Source organism: Hyperolius riggenbachi, chromosome 11 (assembly GCF_040937935.1).
Source record: "Hyperolius riggenbachi isolate aHypRig1 chromosome 11, aHypRig1.pri, whole genome shotgun sequence".
NCBI lineage: Eukaryota > Metazoa > Chordata > Amphibia > Anura > Hyperoliidae > Hyperolius > Hyperolius riggenbachi.
In genome coordinates this window covers 218,552,727-218,567,210 of record NC_090656.1, presented here as the reverse complement: position 1 = coordinate 218,567,210, position 14,484 = coordinate 218,552,727, and the positions used below count along the sequence as shown (strand labels likewise).

The 14,484-nt window shown below is 41.3% G+C and overlaps 1 protein-coding gene across 1 annotated transcript in view; it reads right to left on the bottom strand.

Moving 5' to 3' along the window:
- Nucleotides 1–9,150: 9,150 nt before the first annotated feature.
- SLC17A6 (solute carrier family 17 member 6) overlaps nt 9,151–14,484 on the bottom strand; it is an 88,718-nt gene continuing 83,384 nt past the window's right edge. The window contains exons 11-12 of the mRNA XM_068261304.1: nt 13,066–13,193; nt 9,151–10,546 (exon numbers count right to left, since the gene is read on the bottom strand). Coding sequence (XP_068117405.1) covers nt 10,211–10,546; nt 13,066–13,193 — 464 coding nt within the window. The 3' untranslated portion in view covers nt 9,151–10,210. The remainder of the gene's footprint in view (nt 10,547–13,065; nt 13,194–14,484) is intronic.

Genomic DNA, 14,484 nt, shown 5'->3' with positions numbered 1-14,484 from the left:
CTTCCCCCCCATCGGCCACATCTCAGTTATTGTTCCTCTTTACAGGCTGGCAGGGCCGGCCCTAGACTTTTTGCCGCCTGAGGCAACATTTATTATTATTATTATTTTTTATTTATATAGCGCCAACATATTCCGCAGCAATTTAGAAAAATCGCCGCCCCACCAACCCCCCCCCCCCCCCGCCCGTGGTGGGGGGAAAACGAGCTGGAGGGGTAGCAGGCAGGAAGGGGGTATTGGGCCTAGCGGTGGGGAGGGGGGTCGGACCCCCCCCTCCCTCGCCTGGGTCCCCCGATCTGCGCTCCCCTCCAGCTGTAAATAGTTAAGTACCAGCGTATAGATTAAGAGGCAACGGGCGGGGATCACTCACCTTTTCCGCGTTCCAGCGAGCGCTCCACTGACGTCACTTCCTGCAATGCCGCCCAGTAAGTGGGCGGCGTTGCAGGAAGTGACGTCAGTGGAGCACTCGCTGGAACGCGGAAAAGGTGAGTGATCCCTGCCCGTTGCCTCTTAATCTATACGCTGGTACTTAACTATTTACAGCTGGAGGGGAGCGCAGATCGGGGGACCCAGGCGAGGGAGGGGGGGGTCCGACCCCCCTCCCCACCGCTAGGCCCAATACCCCCTTTCTCGGCGGGCGGCCCCCCACCCACGGACAGGCGGGTGCCGCCCCCCCAGATGTGCCGCCTGAGGCAAATGTTTCACCCCGCCTCATGAGCGGACCGGCCCTGCAGGCTGGTGTATATAGTGAGCTGCTCCACAGGACTGCATTTGGCACGCATACAGTAATCATCACAGTACTGGAGATCACTTGAAGTCTTTTTTTGCTATGAGTTTTAGGTAGCCAGGTATAGGTGCCCCCAGATTTCATTCAGATACTTCATATTCTCCTACATCTTCAAAACTTACTGGTACAAAAACATACAAGTCAACTGGTTTCCCTCAAACAATCCTATAATGAAAATATTAGTCTATGACTATGGCAGGGATTAGATTGTGAGCTCCTCTGAGGACAGTCAGTGACACGACTATGTACTCTCTACAGTGCTGCAGAAGATGTCAGTGCTATATAAATACATAATAATAATATGTTAGAACATTACACTATGACTTTGGCAGGGATTAGATAGTGAGCTCCTCTGAGGACAGTCAGTGACATGACTATGTACTCTGTACAGTGCTGCAGAAGATGTCAGTGCTATATAAATACATAATAGTAATATTGCAGGGTATTAGACTATGAGTATGGTAGGATTAGATTGTGAGCGCCTCTGAGGACAGTCAGTGACAGGACTATGTACTCTGTAAAGTGCTGCAGAAGATGTCAGTGCTATATAAATACATAATAGTAATATGGTAGGACATTAGACTATGAGTATGGTAGGATTAGATTGTGAGCGCCTCTGAGGACAGTCAGTGACAGGACTATGTACTCTGTAAAGTGCTGCAGAAGATGTCAGTGCTATATAAATACATAATAGTAATATGGTAGGACATTAGACTATAAGTATGGTAGGATTAGATTGTGAGCGCCTCTGAGGACAGTCAGTGACATGATTATGTACTCTGTAAAGTGCTGCAGAAGATGTCAGTGATTTATAAATACATAATAATAATACTAATATGGTAGGAGATTAGCTTATGACTATGGCAGAGATTAGAAAGTGAGCTCATCAGAGGGCAGTCAGTGAGACGACTACAGTATGTACTTTATAAAGTGGTGCGTGCGAGTGATGGATGCGACAAAACCCCTTGGCGCTGTTCCACCCAAATGTATAAATGGGCCCCCATGTGTGCATTTATACATTACCTGTTCTGTGTCATTTACCACACGGTGCCCATCCATCTTCAGCTTCTTCCTGTTCCATTTGTGGCTCACATGCCACCAGCATATAGTGTGTGACGCATGTGTGATGTCACGTGTGCTAAATGCCAGCGGCGTGTGAAGCGCAAAGGGAGGAGTGGAAGACGTATGGAACGAGGGCAACACAGGACAGGTTATGTATAAATACACACTGGGGGGCACATTTATACACTAGGGGGTGGCGGCGGATGCAGCAGAAGCAGGGGACTCGTCTGATTCCCAAGAGATGTCCTGCTAAAATCGATGGGGAATCGGTCTGAGGTGTATGGGCATCTGACAGATCTCTCTCTAATCAGATTGGATTAGAGAGAGATTTGTCTCTTGGTGAAATCTGTTCATCATCGCTAGATGTATGGCTACCTTTTCTATAGCATGGCAGCATTAGGACACTGCAGTGTAATTTCTGTAAGTCCTTATCAGTACTAGGAGTGGAGGGGGGTAGGGAGAAGCACATAAGCCTTTGCAGCCTGTCTCCCTGATGTCCAGAGTACAGGTTCAGGATGGAGGATGGGAGCAGGGCTGCTCTCTCACATACACACACACCAAACATACCTTTTGCCTTCCCGTTAGAATTCCATTCTCCATCAGCCAGGCATGCTTGACTGAGCGGCTTCCTGGGGAAGCAGCTGGATGACATCACTGACAGAAGTCAGTGAAGAAGAGTTAAAAAAACAAACAAGGAACTGTCTACCAATCTTACTGTCTAAACTATGTATGACTCCTTACTAGGTGCACGCTTTCAGAAGAACTGTGCAAAGAGCTTTTTTATCTCCCCTCCCTTAGCTGTGTCTCGCAGGACAGTGGTAAAAAAAAACTTTTTTTCCTATTCTGCCTGAGGATTGGAATGTCTTTGAAAGCGCCCCATCCTGACCAGATGACCTGCCGCTCAGAGGCTGGAGCCTCTCGGGCCTCTGTGTCGTCCCGGCCCTGGGCTTGACATTCCAATATACCCTCCCCCAACCTTACACACTGTTCTTTTTCCATGACCTAGCATTACGTCCCCAACCTAACACACCGTTCTGCTTCTATGACCTAACATTATCTCCCCAACCTAACACACTGTTCTGCTTCTATGACCTAACATTATCTCCCCAACCTAACACACTGTTCTGGTTCTATGACCTAACATCACCTCCCCAACCTAACACACACTGTTCTGCTTCCATGACCTAACATCACCTCCCCAACCTAACACACTGTTCTGCTTCCATGACCTAACATCACCTCCCCAACCTAACACACTGTTCTGCTTCCATGACCTAGCATTTTCCTCCCCAACTTAACACACTGTTCTTCTTACATAACCTAGAATTACACCCCCCCCCCCCCCCAACCTAACGCACTGTTCTGCTTCCATGACATAGTATCACCTCCCCAACCTAACACACTGTTCTGCTTCCATGACCTAGCATTACCTCCCTAACCTAACGCACTGTTCTGCTTCCATGACCTAGCATTACCTCCCCAACCTAACACACTGTTCTGCTTCCATGACCTAGCATTACCTCCCCAACCTAACGCACTGTTCTGCTTCCATGACATAGCATTACTTCCCCAACCTAACACACTGATCTGCTTCCATGACCTAGCATTACCTCCCCAACCTAACACACTGATCTGCTTCCATGACATAGCATCACCTCCCCAATGTAACACACTGTTCTGCTTCCATAATGCAAAGGCGGCTCAGTCCGCTCCCCAAGCACCTCCCTCCTCCTTCTCTATTTAGAGTCCTGATGAGAGTGTAATTGAGAGGTTACTGACCCAGCTCTCTGCATTCCTCTGATGAGATCTCCCTTCAGTCAGTGGCACTACTAGCTACCTAACACTGTGGGTACCTCTGGCTACCTAATGCTAAGGGGTACCTGTAGCTACCTATGATGGGCAAGGGAAGTAAGGGAAAAGTGACAGTTGGGTCAGCCAGCACACTTGCGGTGCGGTTCGGCAGAGGTTTGTAGGTTCATAGAGGACGAGTCTAGGGTGCCAGGACATCTGTGCCTATAGGCTCCTGTGATTTGAATGCGGGCCTGCTCGTGACCATGTCTGCTAGCTTGGGTGCTGAAGAGTGGTGTTCGGCATAACTCCTAACCCCTAACTCCTGCACTTTCTGAATGCAGGCTCCCACAAATTCATATACCAATCATCACGCACACACACAAGTAAAATGCAACCCCCCCCCCCCACCTAGCACTAGATCTACCCTCTCTTTAATCCAAACACAAATTGAGGCCTCAGCCAAAGCCACCCAGCACAGGGGCAGGTGGGGGGGGGGGGGGGGCACACTATCTATCTATAGGTTTGCTTAGGGCCCCATTTGGCCCTAATCCGGCTCTGGATTGCAGTGTCGTTTCAACCCTCCTGGCTTGGGCATATGATAGACCTGGTGCTCTTCAGTTCCATGCCAGGTAGGGCTGTTGCAGCATGGCTTATTTCCCCCATTCAAATGAATGTAACCCTCGGTCCTGAAGACAGATCAGAAAGTACTCAGGTAATGGATTGACCTGTCTTCAAACTTAACTGACTTTATGCAGAGTGAAATTCAAAAATCACAATGAGATTATTATTTTTCTACAAAAAGATAAATATAGCATTTTATTAACACTTTTTGCACCAACAAAAGTGACAATGTCCACCTTTTTTTTTCATTAAACACAGCAAAAGCTATGGTCACATTTCACATCACTTTGAGGCACAAAGCAAAAGAAAAAAAAAAAGAAAGATTTTTTTTTTGTGATTTTCAGAGATTCTCAAGGCCTTGTTTGTTTTTGCATTTACGGTTTTATCCTTGATTATTGTCAAGGTGAATATTGCAGTAGCAGGGCCTCCAATCACTAACACAGACTAATGGATGGCATAAAAAGAGGTAGGAGGGGGTCACTAACACACATATAGAATCACCTGATGCTGGTCGGGGAAATGCGCCATGAATCACTTCTGCCGAATGCATTATCATTTGGTCTGAAAACACCAGTTCCAAGCACGATTAGATAGCACAAATAAAAAAAATAAAAAAAATAAAAGACAGAAACAAAACAGAAATCATGGGGAAAAGACGAAATTTTGCTTCATCTGTTTTTTTTGTCTTAGGTTTATTGCTTGGTGTAACTCTGTTATGTGTTTAAAATCCTTCAAATACATTTTTTGATAATAAACGTATTTCTTATATCTGTTTTATTTCTCGTGTGTATTTTTTTTAAAATAAATTACATTTTTTATACTAAATGTATACTAGAAGGGAAGAAAAAATATTAAACTCCCTGACAATGAAACATGTACAAACTTTTGGCTTCTGTTTCTTACCTTTATAATAGAACCCCACCTATATTTAAAAACGTGGGTGTTTCATATCATGTATATTTTTATAATAGATTGAATTTTTTTTACTAAATGTATACTAGAAGTGGAGATAAAATATTTAACTCCCTGAAAATGAAAAGTGTAGTTTTTAGTCTACTGCTTCTTACCGTTAGAGGATAACCCCGCCCATTTAAAAAAAAATTGGGTAGAGCAGAGAAATTTCGAAAATTCAGACAGCTTTTATTGCTGTTGATGCACCCACTGGGGAATTCTCAGTCACCTCCTTCTTCAGGAATTAGAGTCCACAAAGACAGGAAGTGAAGTCACCTTCATCATGCATTGCTCTCCTAAATATCAAAAATGGGTCTGAAGTCCAATTTTAAAGTCCATGCCTAAATTTTAGTTCAAATGCAAAATTGGGTGCCCCACTTTCTGATAAATTTTATATCTCAAGATAAAGCATACGTCTAGATAATAAAATTAGATATGCAAAAGTACAATAATAGCAGCAGCATCCATTGCACCATCTTTCTACATATATACCAAATTTCTATACATTCCACTCTTTCTGACAGATTATCAGACTGACTCTTTTTCATACTCTGAGTCAACTTTAAATTAAAAAATATATATATTAATAAGGAAATGATAGAAGTAAAAAAATGATTATGACAATTTTATGAGTATTTTTGATTCTAATAAATAATATTATGAATCTTAAATAATAGTATATGTATTACCGTATTTTTCGTACTATAAGACGCACCTAGATTTAGAGGACAAAAACTAGGGGAAAAATATATATACTAAACCTGGTGCATACATGGTGAAGGGGCATCTTGTGGATTATGCCCCCTTTGTACCTCATGTCCCCTTGTACCTCTTGTGTCCTCCTGTGCTCCCCAAGTGTCTGCCCCTGTCCTCTTCTATGCCCTTTGTGCCCCCCTTGTGTCCTCCATGCCCCTTTGTTGTCCCCATGCGGCCTCTGCATGGGCACAGTACTGGGAATTCCCGACATTGTGGCAGGTTGGAGGTTCATATTGGCAGGCGTTCACAAGTCAGGAACTCCCTGCATTTGGACTATAAGACTCATTTGACTTTTTTCCTCTGCTTTTGGGAGAGAAAAATTGAGTCTTATAGTCCAAAAAATACAGTACCTTTGGAACTAAACTGTGCAAGCTCCAACATCCACTGTAAAATGAACTCTGACATCTGTTGTCCTTTCAGCTTTGGGTGTCACATGGCCACTTCTGATTGACCCGCCCCCAGCTGCATCCAGAGCTGAGATCTGTTGTGGTGGATTTTGCCAAACATATTAGGCCTGCACAACAGGTATTCTGCCCACCACTATGCATGGTTTTATTCACGGAACCTTATTTTTTTTCTTTTTACTTTTGGATCGTGTGGAAAGGAGTAAGAACCTAATTTAGATTTATATTGCTATTTTGTGTCCCTATCGGTGAGAATTTTTTTTACTTTCTGTCCAGACAGGAATTGGTCGAATCTCTCCAAGGTTGAGAGAGCCAGCAAGAAGAAGGCATATTTGCCAAATGGAAAAAAGACCCTGACCAGGTTTTATTGCTACCCCTCATTTCCTGTCCCTACGGCTACCAGTTTTCATATTAAAGCAACAAAGCTCAAGGGACAAAAAGTAAGAGAAAACCCTCCAAAAAGAAGCTCCTATTAGTGTTGGTGTTTGAATTCTGGACCTTGTGGTTCTGAACCCGAACAACCACATTCAGCACCATTGCAACTCCAACAGGAGGATGTGTTGCTTTTCATTTAACTCTGATATTTCCTTCTTTCAAGCTGGAATAGTTAAGTTAATTGAAATGCACCCTGTCCAGCTGTTTGGCAATGAAATTGTGCTGAATGCATGTGTTCGGGTTCCAAACCATGAGATCCTGAACACCAACACTCGGTCCTAGTTAAGTCATCAATAGACTATCAATAAAATATGCTTACTTCCTAATGGACTCATAAAAACTGTTCTAGCTGCATCACAGACCACCAGTAATATTAATTAAATAATTAATTAAAAAAACACGCTTCATTAAGATGTTAGCTACTTCTTGTTGCAATTTACAGTGAGGCCAAAATCTTAATATTGTGTAGATACATTACATTTATATGCTATATTTGCATATCCTAGAAATTTGTTTTTAACTATTTTCATGTGTACTACGTTAATTATTTGTAGATTACTGATCAGAATGTTTTTAATTACATATAATATTTATGTATACTGTATATTAAATACTTCTGCCCTATTTGAAATACAAGGGATTGTCCGGCATAAAAAAAAAATGAGTTTCACTTACCTGGGGCTTCTACCAGTCCCATGCAGCCATCCTGTGCCCTCGTAGTCACTCACTGCTGCTCCAATACCCCTCCGCCAGCTAGTTTTGTTTTTGCCGAGCTCGGGGGTCAGCGAGCCACATTGCATACATTTTTACGCATTCCCGTTGGTGCAGGAACATTAACACATTAGTTTTACACGTTAGTGGTTAACGCGTAAATTTTTACGCATTGAACCACTAACGCGTAAAAACGTATGTGTTAATGTTCCTGCACCAACGGTAATGCATAAAAATGTACGCAATGTGGCCCACAGACCCCCGAGGGTGGGCGGACCGGAGCAGCAGTGAGTGACTACGAGGGCACAGGATGGCTGCATGGGACTGGTAGAAGCCCCAGGTAAGTGAAACTAATTTTATTTTATTTTTTTGCCGGACGTTCCCTTTAAGTACATGGATACCCAGCTGGGAGCTATTACAAATTTAGAAAGTATTTTTAAAGGCAATAAATTGGTCCAGGGCATCAATAAATACACAGAAATCACTGTAACATACATGTAACCTAATGCTTCCTCCAGGACAAAAAAACTCCATTGTAAATAATGTCATTGTGGGCCTACATGCAGTAAACAGGAAAAAAAAACACAAGAGGAGATATTATGATTGATCTAAAGGGTCAATGAGATCTATGCTCCTGCCCCAATGTGTCACAGTTGTGGTGCCATCCTCCTCATAGGTATCCAAATCCTGACTGTCCTACAAAAGCAACTGCACTACAGAAATCATCTGGACTCATCCATTTAACCTGATCTCCTCTATCTACAGCAAATTTTCATTTTTGGGAAGAGTTGTGGGTGGGAGTGGCAGAGTTACCATTTAAATCTATAGGGGAGAATGCTGAATACTGTACATTTTTTAACAGGTTTAACAGGTTGTTTATGGAATGGAGTAAATTGTATCATTTTTTGTTACAATAAACATTGAATTTAAAAGAATAATAAAAAAAAAAGTTTTGTATTTTTTGTGCTGTGGGCCATTTGCTGACGATTATGGAACAGGTTTTATCTTAGCAAGTTTAATCTACTTGTATACCATAGTAGTTAGAGATATATACTTCTATACTATAGCTAGAGATAAGATGGCACAAATAAATTCTATTAATTTTTACAGCTTCCTAATTCATGTGAAATAAAAACTACTACACTAGTAAAAAAACAAAAACAAAACAAAAAACATCATACTGCTCATACTAATAGTACAGCTACAACTAGTATTTATAAAAAAATCTAAATGAGACTTTTACACAGCTGCATTGCTAAAATAGGAATTGTAAATCTGGAAATAATATGAATGAATAGAGATTTTTAACTAATATAAAATCATACTGAAATATGTTTCTTGAAATGTAATGGACTGAATAATTAATAGTTATCTCTAATTATAGTAAGAGCAGCTTGCTGGCTAAAATGCAGGTTGATAATGTAATAAAACATGTTTATAGAACAGAAGCCTTCCTTTATATTTCTCAGTTTTAATTCACGCACACTTTATAATCTTATTTTGTTTTTACAGTTCTATTTGGTTGTCAGTTATATTATTTGTGGTCCCTTATAAAACAAACAAAATGTCTGTGGTATTTTATAAAGATTTTTCAGATTATATAACAAATATTTTAAACTTTTCTAAAATAATGACAGAAGTGTAGATGTAGCATAACAGTCTCCATCTACTGTAAGATACTTGGGGTAAAAACACAAAAACATAAGTATTGGCCAGTGCAATGAATAATATATTTCTAACAACAAAAAAATCTATATGTTTTTTCCTCATTTTATATTCCTTTACGTTTCCCCAGAGTGTATATATTTGAAAGGGTCTCTCCTTCACCTACACATTTAATATTTTTATCTAGAGGTAATAGAGCTGCCATCAAAACTACAGATATAATCCTATAGACCTATAGAGTATGAAAAATATTCCTTTTTGTGTATACAGATGAAGAATCTCTACCCCATCATTTACATTACTAATGTCAAGTGAAGTCCCAATTGGTTGATTGCCCTGGCTAAGTTGAAGGGCCATCTCCACGGGTAATTAAGATCTAGGAATTAATTTATGTTACTTTTTACAGCGAATATTGCCAAAATTCAGAAATGTCCATTGCTGTGTTATCTCAGGTTTTCACACAGATGTTTTAAATGTTTCTACTCCATTTTACAATATTGTTGTGCCTTCATAACGCCAAGGATTAAATTAAGATGGATTTTGGCCACTTGGCCTCCTTTTGCTGCACTGCTGGTTAAATCACCATCCCAATTTAAAGAGAGTCTTAGTTGATCATCTTCTTCAGATCTAAAATTATCTTAAGAAAAATTTAAAAGACACTACAAATGTTTGGCAGCATGGTTTTTGGTTGGGTAGTCATCTGAAGGTATAATTTTGTCTCATTGTGACCTTGTTGGGGATAAGTTTTCCACTGTGCTTTGCCTAACTGTGCTTTGAACAGCTAAGATACTGCATCGATAGTGGTATAGTCTCCAATAATGTTCTTCTAAAATGAAATCCAGATGGGTCTATGAATGGTGATGCCTAGCCAAGGCATTGGTCGACTCAAGAGACTGTTGCTCATAATCAAAGCTGGATCTGATCTTCATGTATGACATGTGACTTTTAATGATCCACCACTTGTGTGCACACACTACGATGAATTTGACCACGGACACTATGAAAAAAATCTAACTAGCTACAACTTGAGTTAGGAGTAATCTCCATCTTCTCTATATTGGTATGACTCTTGTCCTTCCTCTTGTACAAATTCTTCTCTCTTGTCCCAGCCATTGGGCCAGCCACTGCTAACCTGAGTGGTGGCCCCATATGTTTTGGCTGCGCCGTAATTGATATAGTTTTGACTAATGTCCCCAGTTTCTTCAGCAAGCTCGTCCTCGTGGATAAAGCCACACTTCTCATCACTGGTCTGCTCTGGGTCTGCCCAAGGTTGCTTCTCTCCAGAAGCAAAGATGCCGTAGAAGATGACACCACCGTAATGGACCATGGCCGCTATAAGGAAGACGTACTGCCATTCTTCACGTGTCTAAGGGCAAAAAAACAAACAAAACAATTTGAATGAATTTTTGCAATGAAAATTTAAACTACTACACAGATACATTAGTAAAATTAGTGTGCAAGTTTTTATTAGTGAGCAGAGAAGTGGACATCTAGCCAAAATACTTATTTAGTAATGGACACAGGGAAATCGTATTAAAAAAAAATCTCTTTTAAGATTTGTAGCTTACTGCGTTCCCACTGGAACTGAACAAGACGCTCTGCTTGATTACATTGCCCCACTGGTCCAGCTCCAGTCTCCAGACAATTTCCATCCTGTCAACAAGAGTAGTGATGTCTACACGCGATGCTTTCCTGACGGAATGTACAAGAAGACCCCACAGCCAAGCTACTGGAGGTGGAGGGAGCAAATGTAAAATACAGGTATTGCTCTACCACTCCCGAGGTGGGGAAAACCAGTGAAGTCAAGTTACTTCATTGTGACAGAGAAAAGAGGAAGCATTTACCATTACCACCATTATGACCAACCTGTATAAAAATGCCAGATAGTGGCAACAAAAGTGGTGGCGTCATGGGCAGAACTCTTTCCTTGCATCCCTGGTTATACCCCAATCATGACACTATCTGCTCTGGGTTTGTAAGTTCTTCCTATGTGTATGTGGGTTTCCTTTGGGCATACCCAAAACCAGGGTTGCTTGCAAACTTTCGTCAAAGTCATTTTCACATCAAAATGCTGTTTTTGAATAGAAATTATTTGCAAAAATACATTGTAATTTCACAAGTATGGTGAAAGGAAACAAATGTTTCTTTCCAATGCAAAAATCAAAAAAATTTTCAGAAATTAATGTGAAAAGAATATCGCTCATCACTGGTCAAAACACACTGATAAGTAATTGGTGCTATGCTGTGAGAGGGCTGTCAGATCATGGTAGAAATATTACACTGTAAGTTTCTCTGAGGGAAAGTTACTGACTTTTCTGTGGACTTTGTAAAACATTGGAGAAAATGTCAGTACTATATGAAAAAAATTAACAAGTACTATCATTAGTGCACTGAGGAAGGGTTTTGGCAGAGTGACAAGGCTTGCTGCTCTTGGTGAAGGAAGTGGCAGCTGTCGTGCACCTGGGGAAGGACCATCATGATTTAGGGAGCAGTTTCAAGGTGGGAATGTGCGTTATGAGATTTCAGAACAGCTTTTATCATCTTCACAGCACTTTTCAGGGCAATTTTTTTTTATTCAGTAAAAAGCAAAGCTTGGCCCTACATAATTCAGTCAGTGGAGAAGGGGCCTTTTCTCTTTTCCTCAGCAGCAGCACTTCCTGTTTCCCGGCATCTTGTGATGCAAAGTGACCAATGACATAGTAGGGGTCTAGGGGAGTCCTAGGTATTCTCAATCCCCAAAAAGAAATCACAACCTAAGACAGCCGATAATCGATACAAAAATGCACAGCTATACACTGTTGTTTTAAAATACAATTTTTTAAAATAATTATTAGAGGCAGAGGAATTTCTGCAAATCATAGGGCCGACCATAAAAGCTTTGATGCAACCAATCCTCAATGTTCATACCCCTTCTTACTCTGGTGACTCCCATGGACTGGGGCCGATCTGTCAAGTATGGCCACAATGATTCCCTCTCAAACAGCAAACTGTCAGGGCCAAGGCCCTGACATCACACTGTGGGAGGGGTTTCACCACCAAATCTATAGCGTATGAAATGAAATGTTTCTGCTCCATTTTACAAAATTGTTGTGCCTTCACTATCCTAAGGATTAAATTAAAATAGATTTTGGCCACTTGGCCTCCTTCAGGAGATCCCTAGACATTCATTTTGTCAGTTGTTTTCTCTTCCAGAAAATTCACTGACTTAGTGTGTATTTAGTATGAGAAAAAAACTAGATAAACCAAAGAGTTTGTTCTGTAAATTTACAGGTCTGATTATTTATTTACCTGCACAGCTCATTTTCCACCTCATCCATATTAAATCTTATGCACAAGAGATGGGCGGGAGCTTGTGTAGGCACAGGCTACTGTAGACAGGAAGCATGATCTTAGACCCTACGTTGAAGACAGGAAGTATTCAAAGTGGTGGTGGTGTGTGTGTGGAGGGGGGGAGGGAAGGGGCTGTAATGTGTCCAGGTAAGTATGCAAAGCACAGCTGAAACACAGATCTCTATATTACAAAATGTACTGAGAAGAGTAATACTTTATTTATGTGGTTTCAGAAAGTAATATCTTCAGTTTTGGGTTAAGTTGCCCTTTCAGGGCAGCTTCGGCTCCTGAGTTCTATTTTCTGCTGCTTATCCATTTCATCGTTTCCTCTGGTGACAGTTATGTAATCTGTAATAAGTGTTGGCTGCTGATCCATATATATCGCAGAGCTCAGCTTGTTTCTTCCTCAGTTAATTAAAACCTCACGACTCCCCCGGTCACACGTAGACCGGGGGAGAGCTCTACGACTTCTATTTTTAGGCTCGCAGCCTCAGGGCCCTTCCAGAGTACACGGAAGCTATGATGGAACCAAGAGAATGCTAGAAATCGGCTTACTTTGTTCTTAGTCATGGCTCCAACGATCAAGGGGCAGACCATGCCGGACAGGGTGCCAACGCCATTGGAGATGCCCATCAGGATGCTGGCATAGCGGGGAGCAATGTCTAAATGGTTGACATTGAATCCTGCAGGAAGATAACAAAAAACATAAAAGTTACATGCTTGATCGAATACTAGCAAAGCAGCAAGACACCCAATTATTTATATTATTATTATTGTTGATGTTTTATAAAGCGCCAACATATTCAATGGCACTGTGGAAAATAAGAAACAAACATGGGGAACAAAATAATACAGACAATGGCATACACCAATAGATATGAAATACAGAATTGATGCAAAATACAGAATCGGTACAAAATACAGAGTTGGTACAGGGATGGTCGTAGTCAGCCAACTTCGCTAGGCTGGAACTATGCGTAGTTTTACGCAATTAAGCTTCGCCAAACTATGGCTTCGAAATCAAATATTCGCTTTGTATGCATTTCGTAGTCTACGCGTTAAAATACGTAATTATGCGTACTGTGAACATAGTGTATGCGAATGCATTTGCCCGTATGCAGAAAATTTTATGCATTTATTCCTCTTTTTAATGCTTTTACCGGGAACTCTATGCGTACATTCCCCTTTCCAATGCATAAATTTGTAAGCATACAATCGCACACGGAAAATTAGCCACGAGTAACGCATTTGTAGTTCACTATGCAATACACATGTTGACTACGCATAGTGGGCATAAGCTACGCATAGCGGTACTAACTTCGCTACGTGTAAATCCGTAAGCGTAGTTTTGAAACTTCACCTACGAACTACGATGCATAGATGCGAACTACGATGCGTAAATTTGCACTGGCGTAGTTTCTGCTCATTCCTGAATAAGTAATTACAGAGACAAAATTAATATGAATAAATGTGTAACAAATTCCAAGACACAAAAGGGTGAGAGAGCCCTGCCCTTGTGGGCTTACAATCTAAACAAATGCGGTGGATAGGCAGGGTAGTATACAATATTCATACCTAGAGGTAGGGTGTTTTAGGTTATCTAGTGGGAGTGCACCTTGGAACTTGGCCAGAGGTCAAAAAGGGGGAATGGCCAATGGTAGACCGTATGCGTGACGGAAAAATTTAGTTTTGAGGGATAGATTATAGAAGGTCATGTGCAGATCTGAGATTGCGGTTGGGTTGGTATCTGGAAACTAATGAGGAGATGTACACAGGAGAGAGATTGTGGAGAGCTTTGTAAATTAGGGTTCAAAGTTTGAACTGGATCCTCTGGTTAACTGGTAGCCAATGGAGAGCTTGACAGAGATGAGCAGCTGAGGAAGAACGAGACCTCAATCAAAAAAGAAGCATGAGATGACCTATTATTTCACACGTACTGTCCACTGTCCAAATGAAAGAATTAGTTGGCTCAAA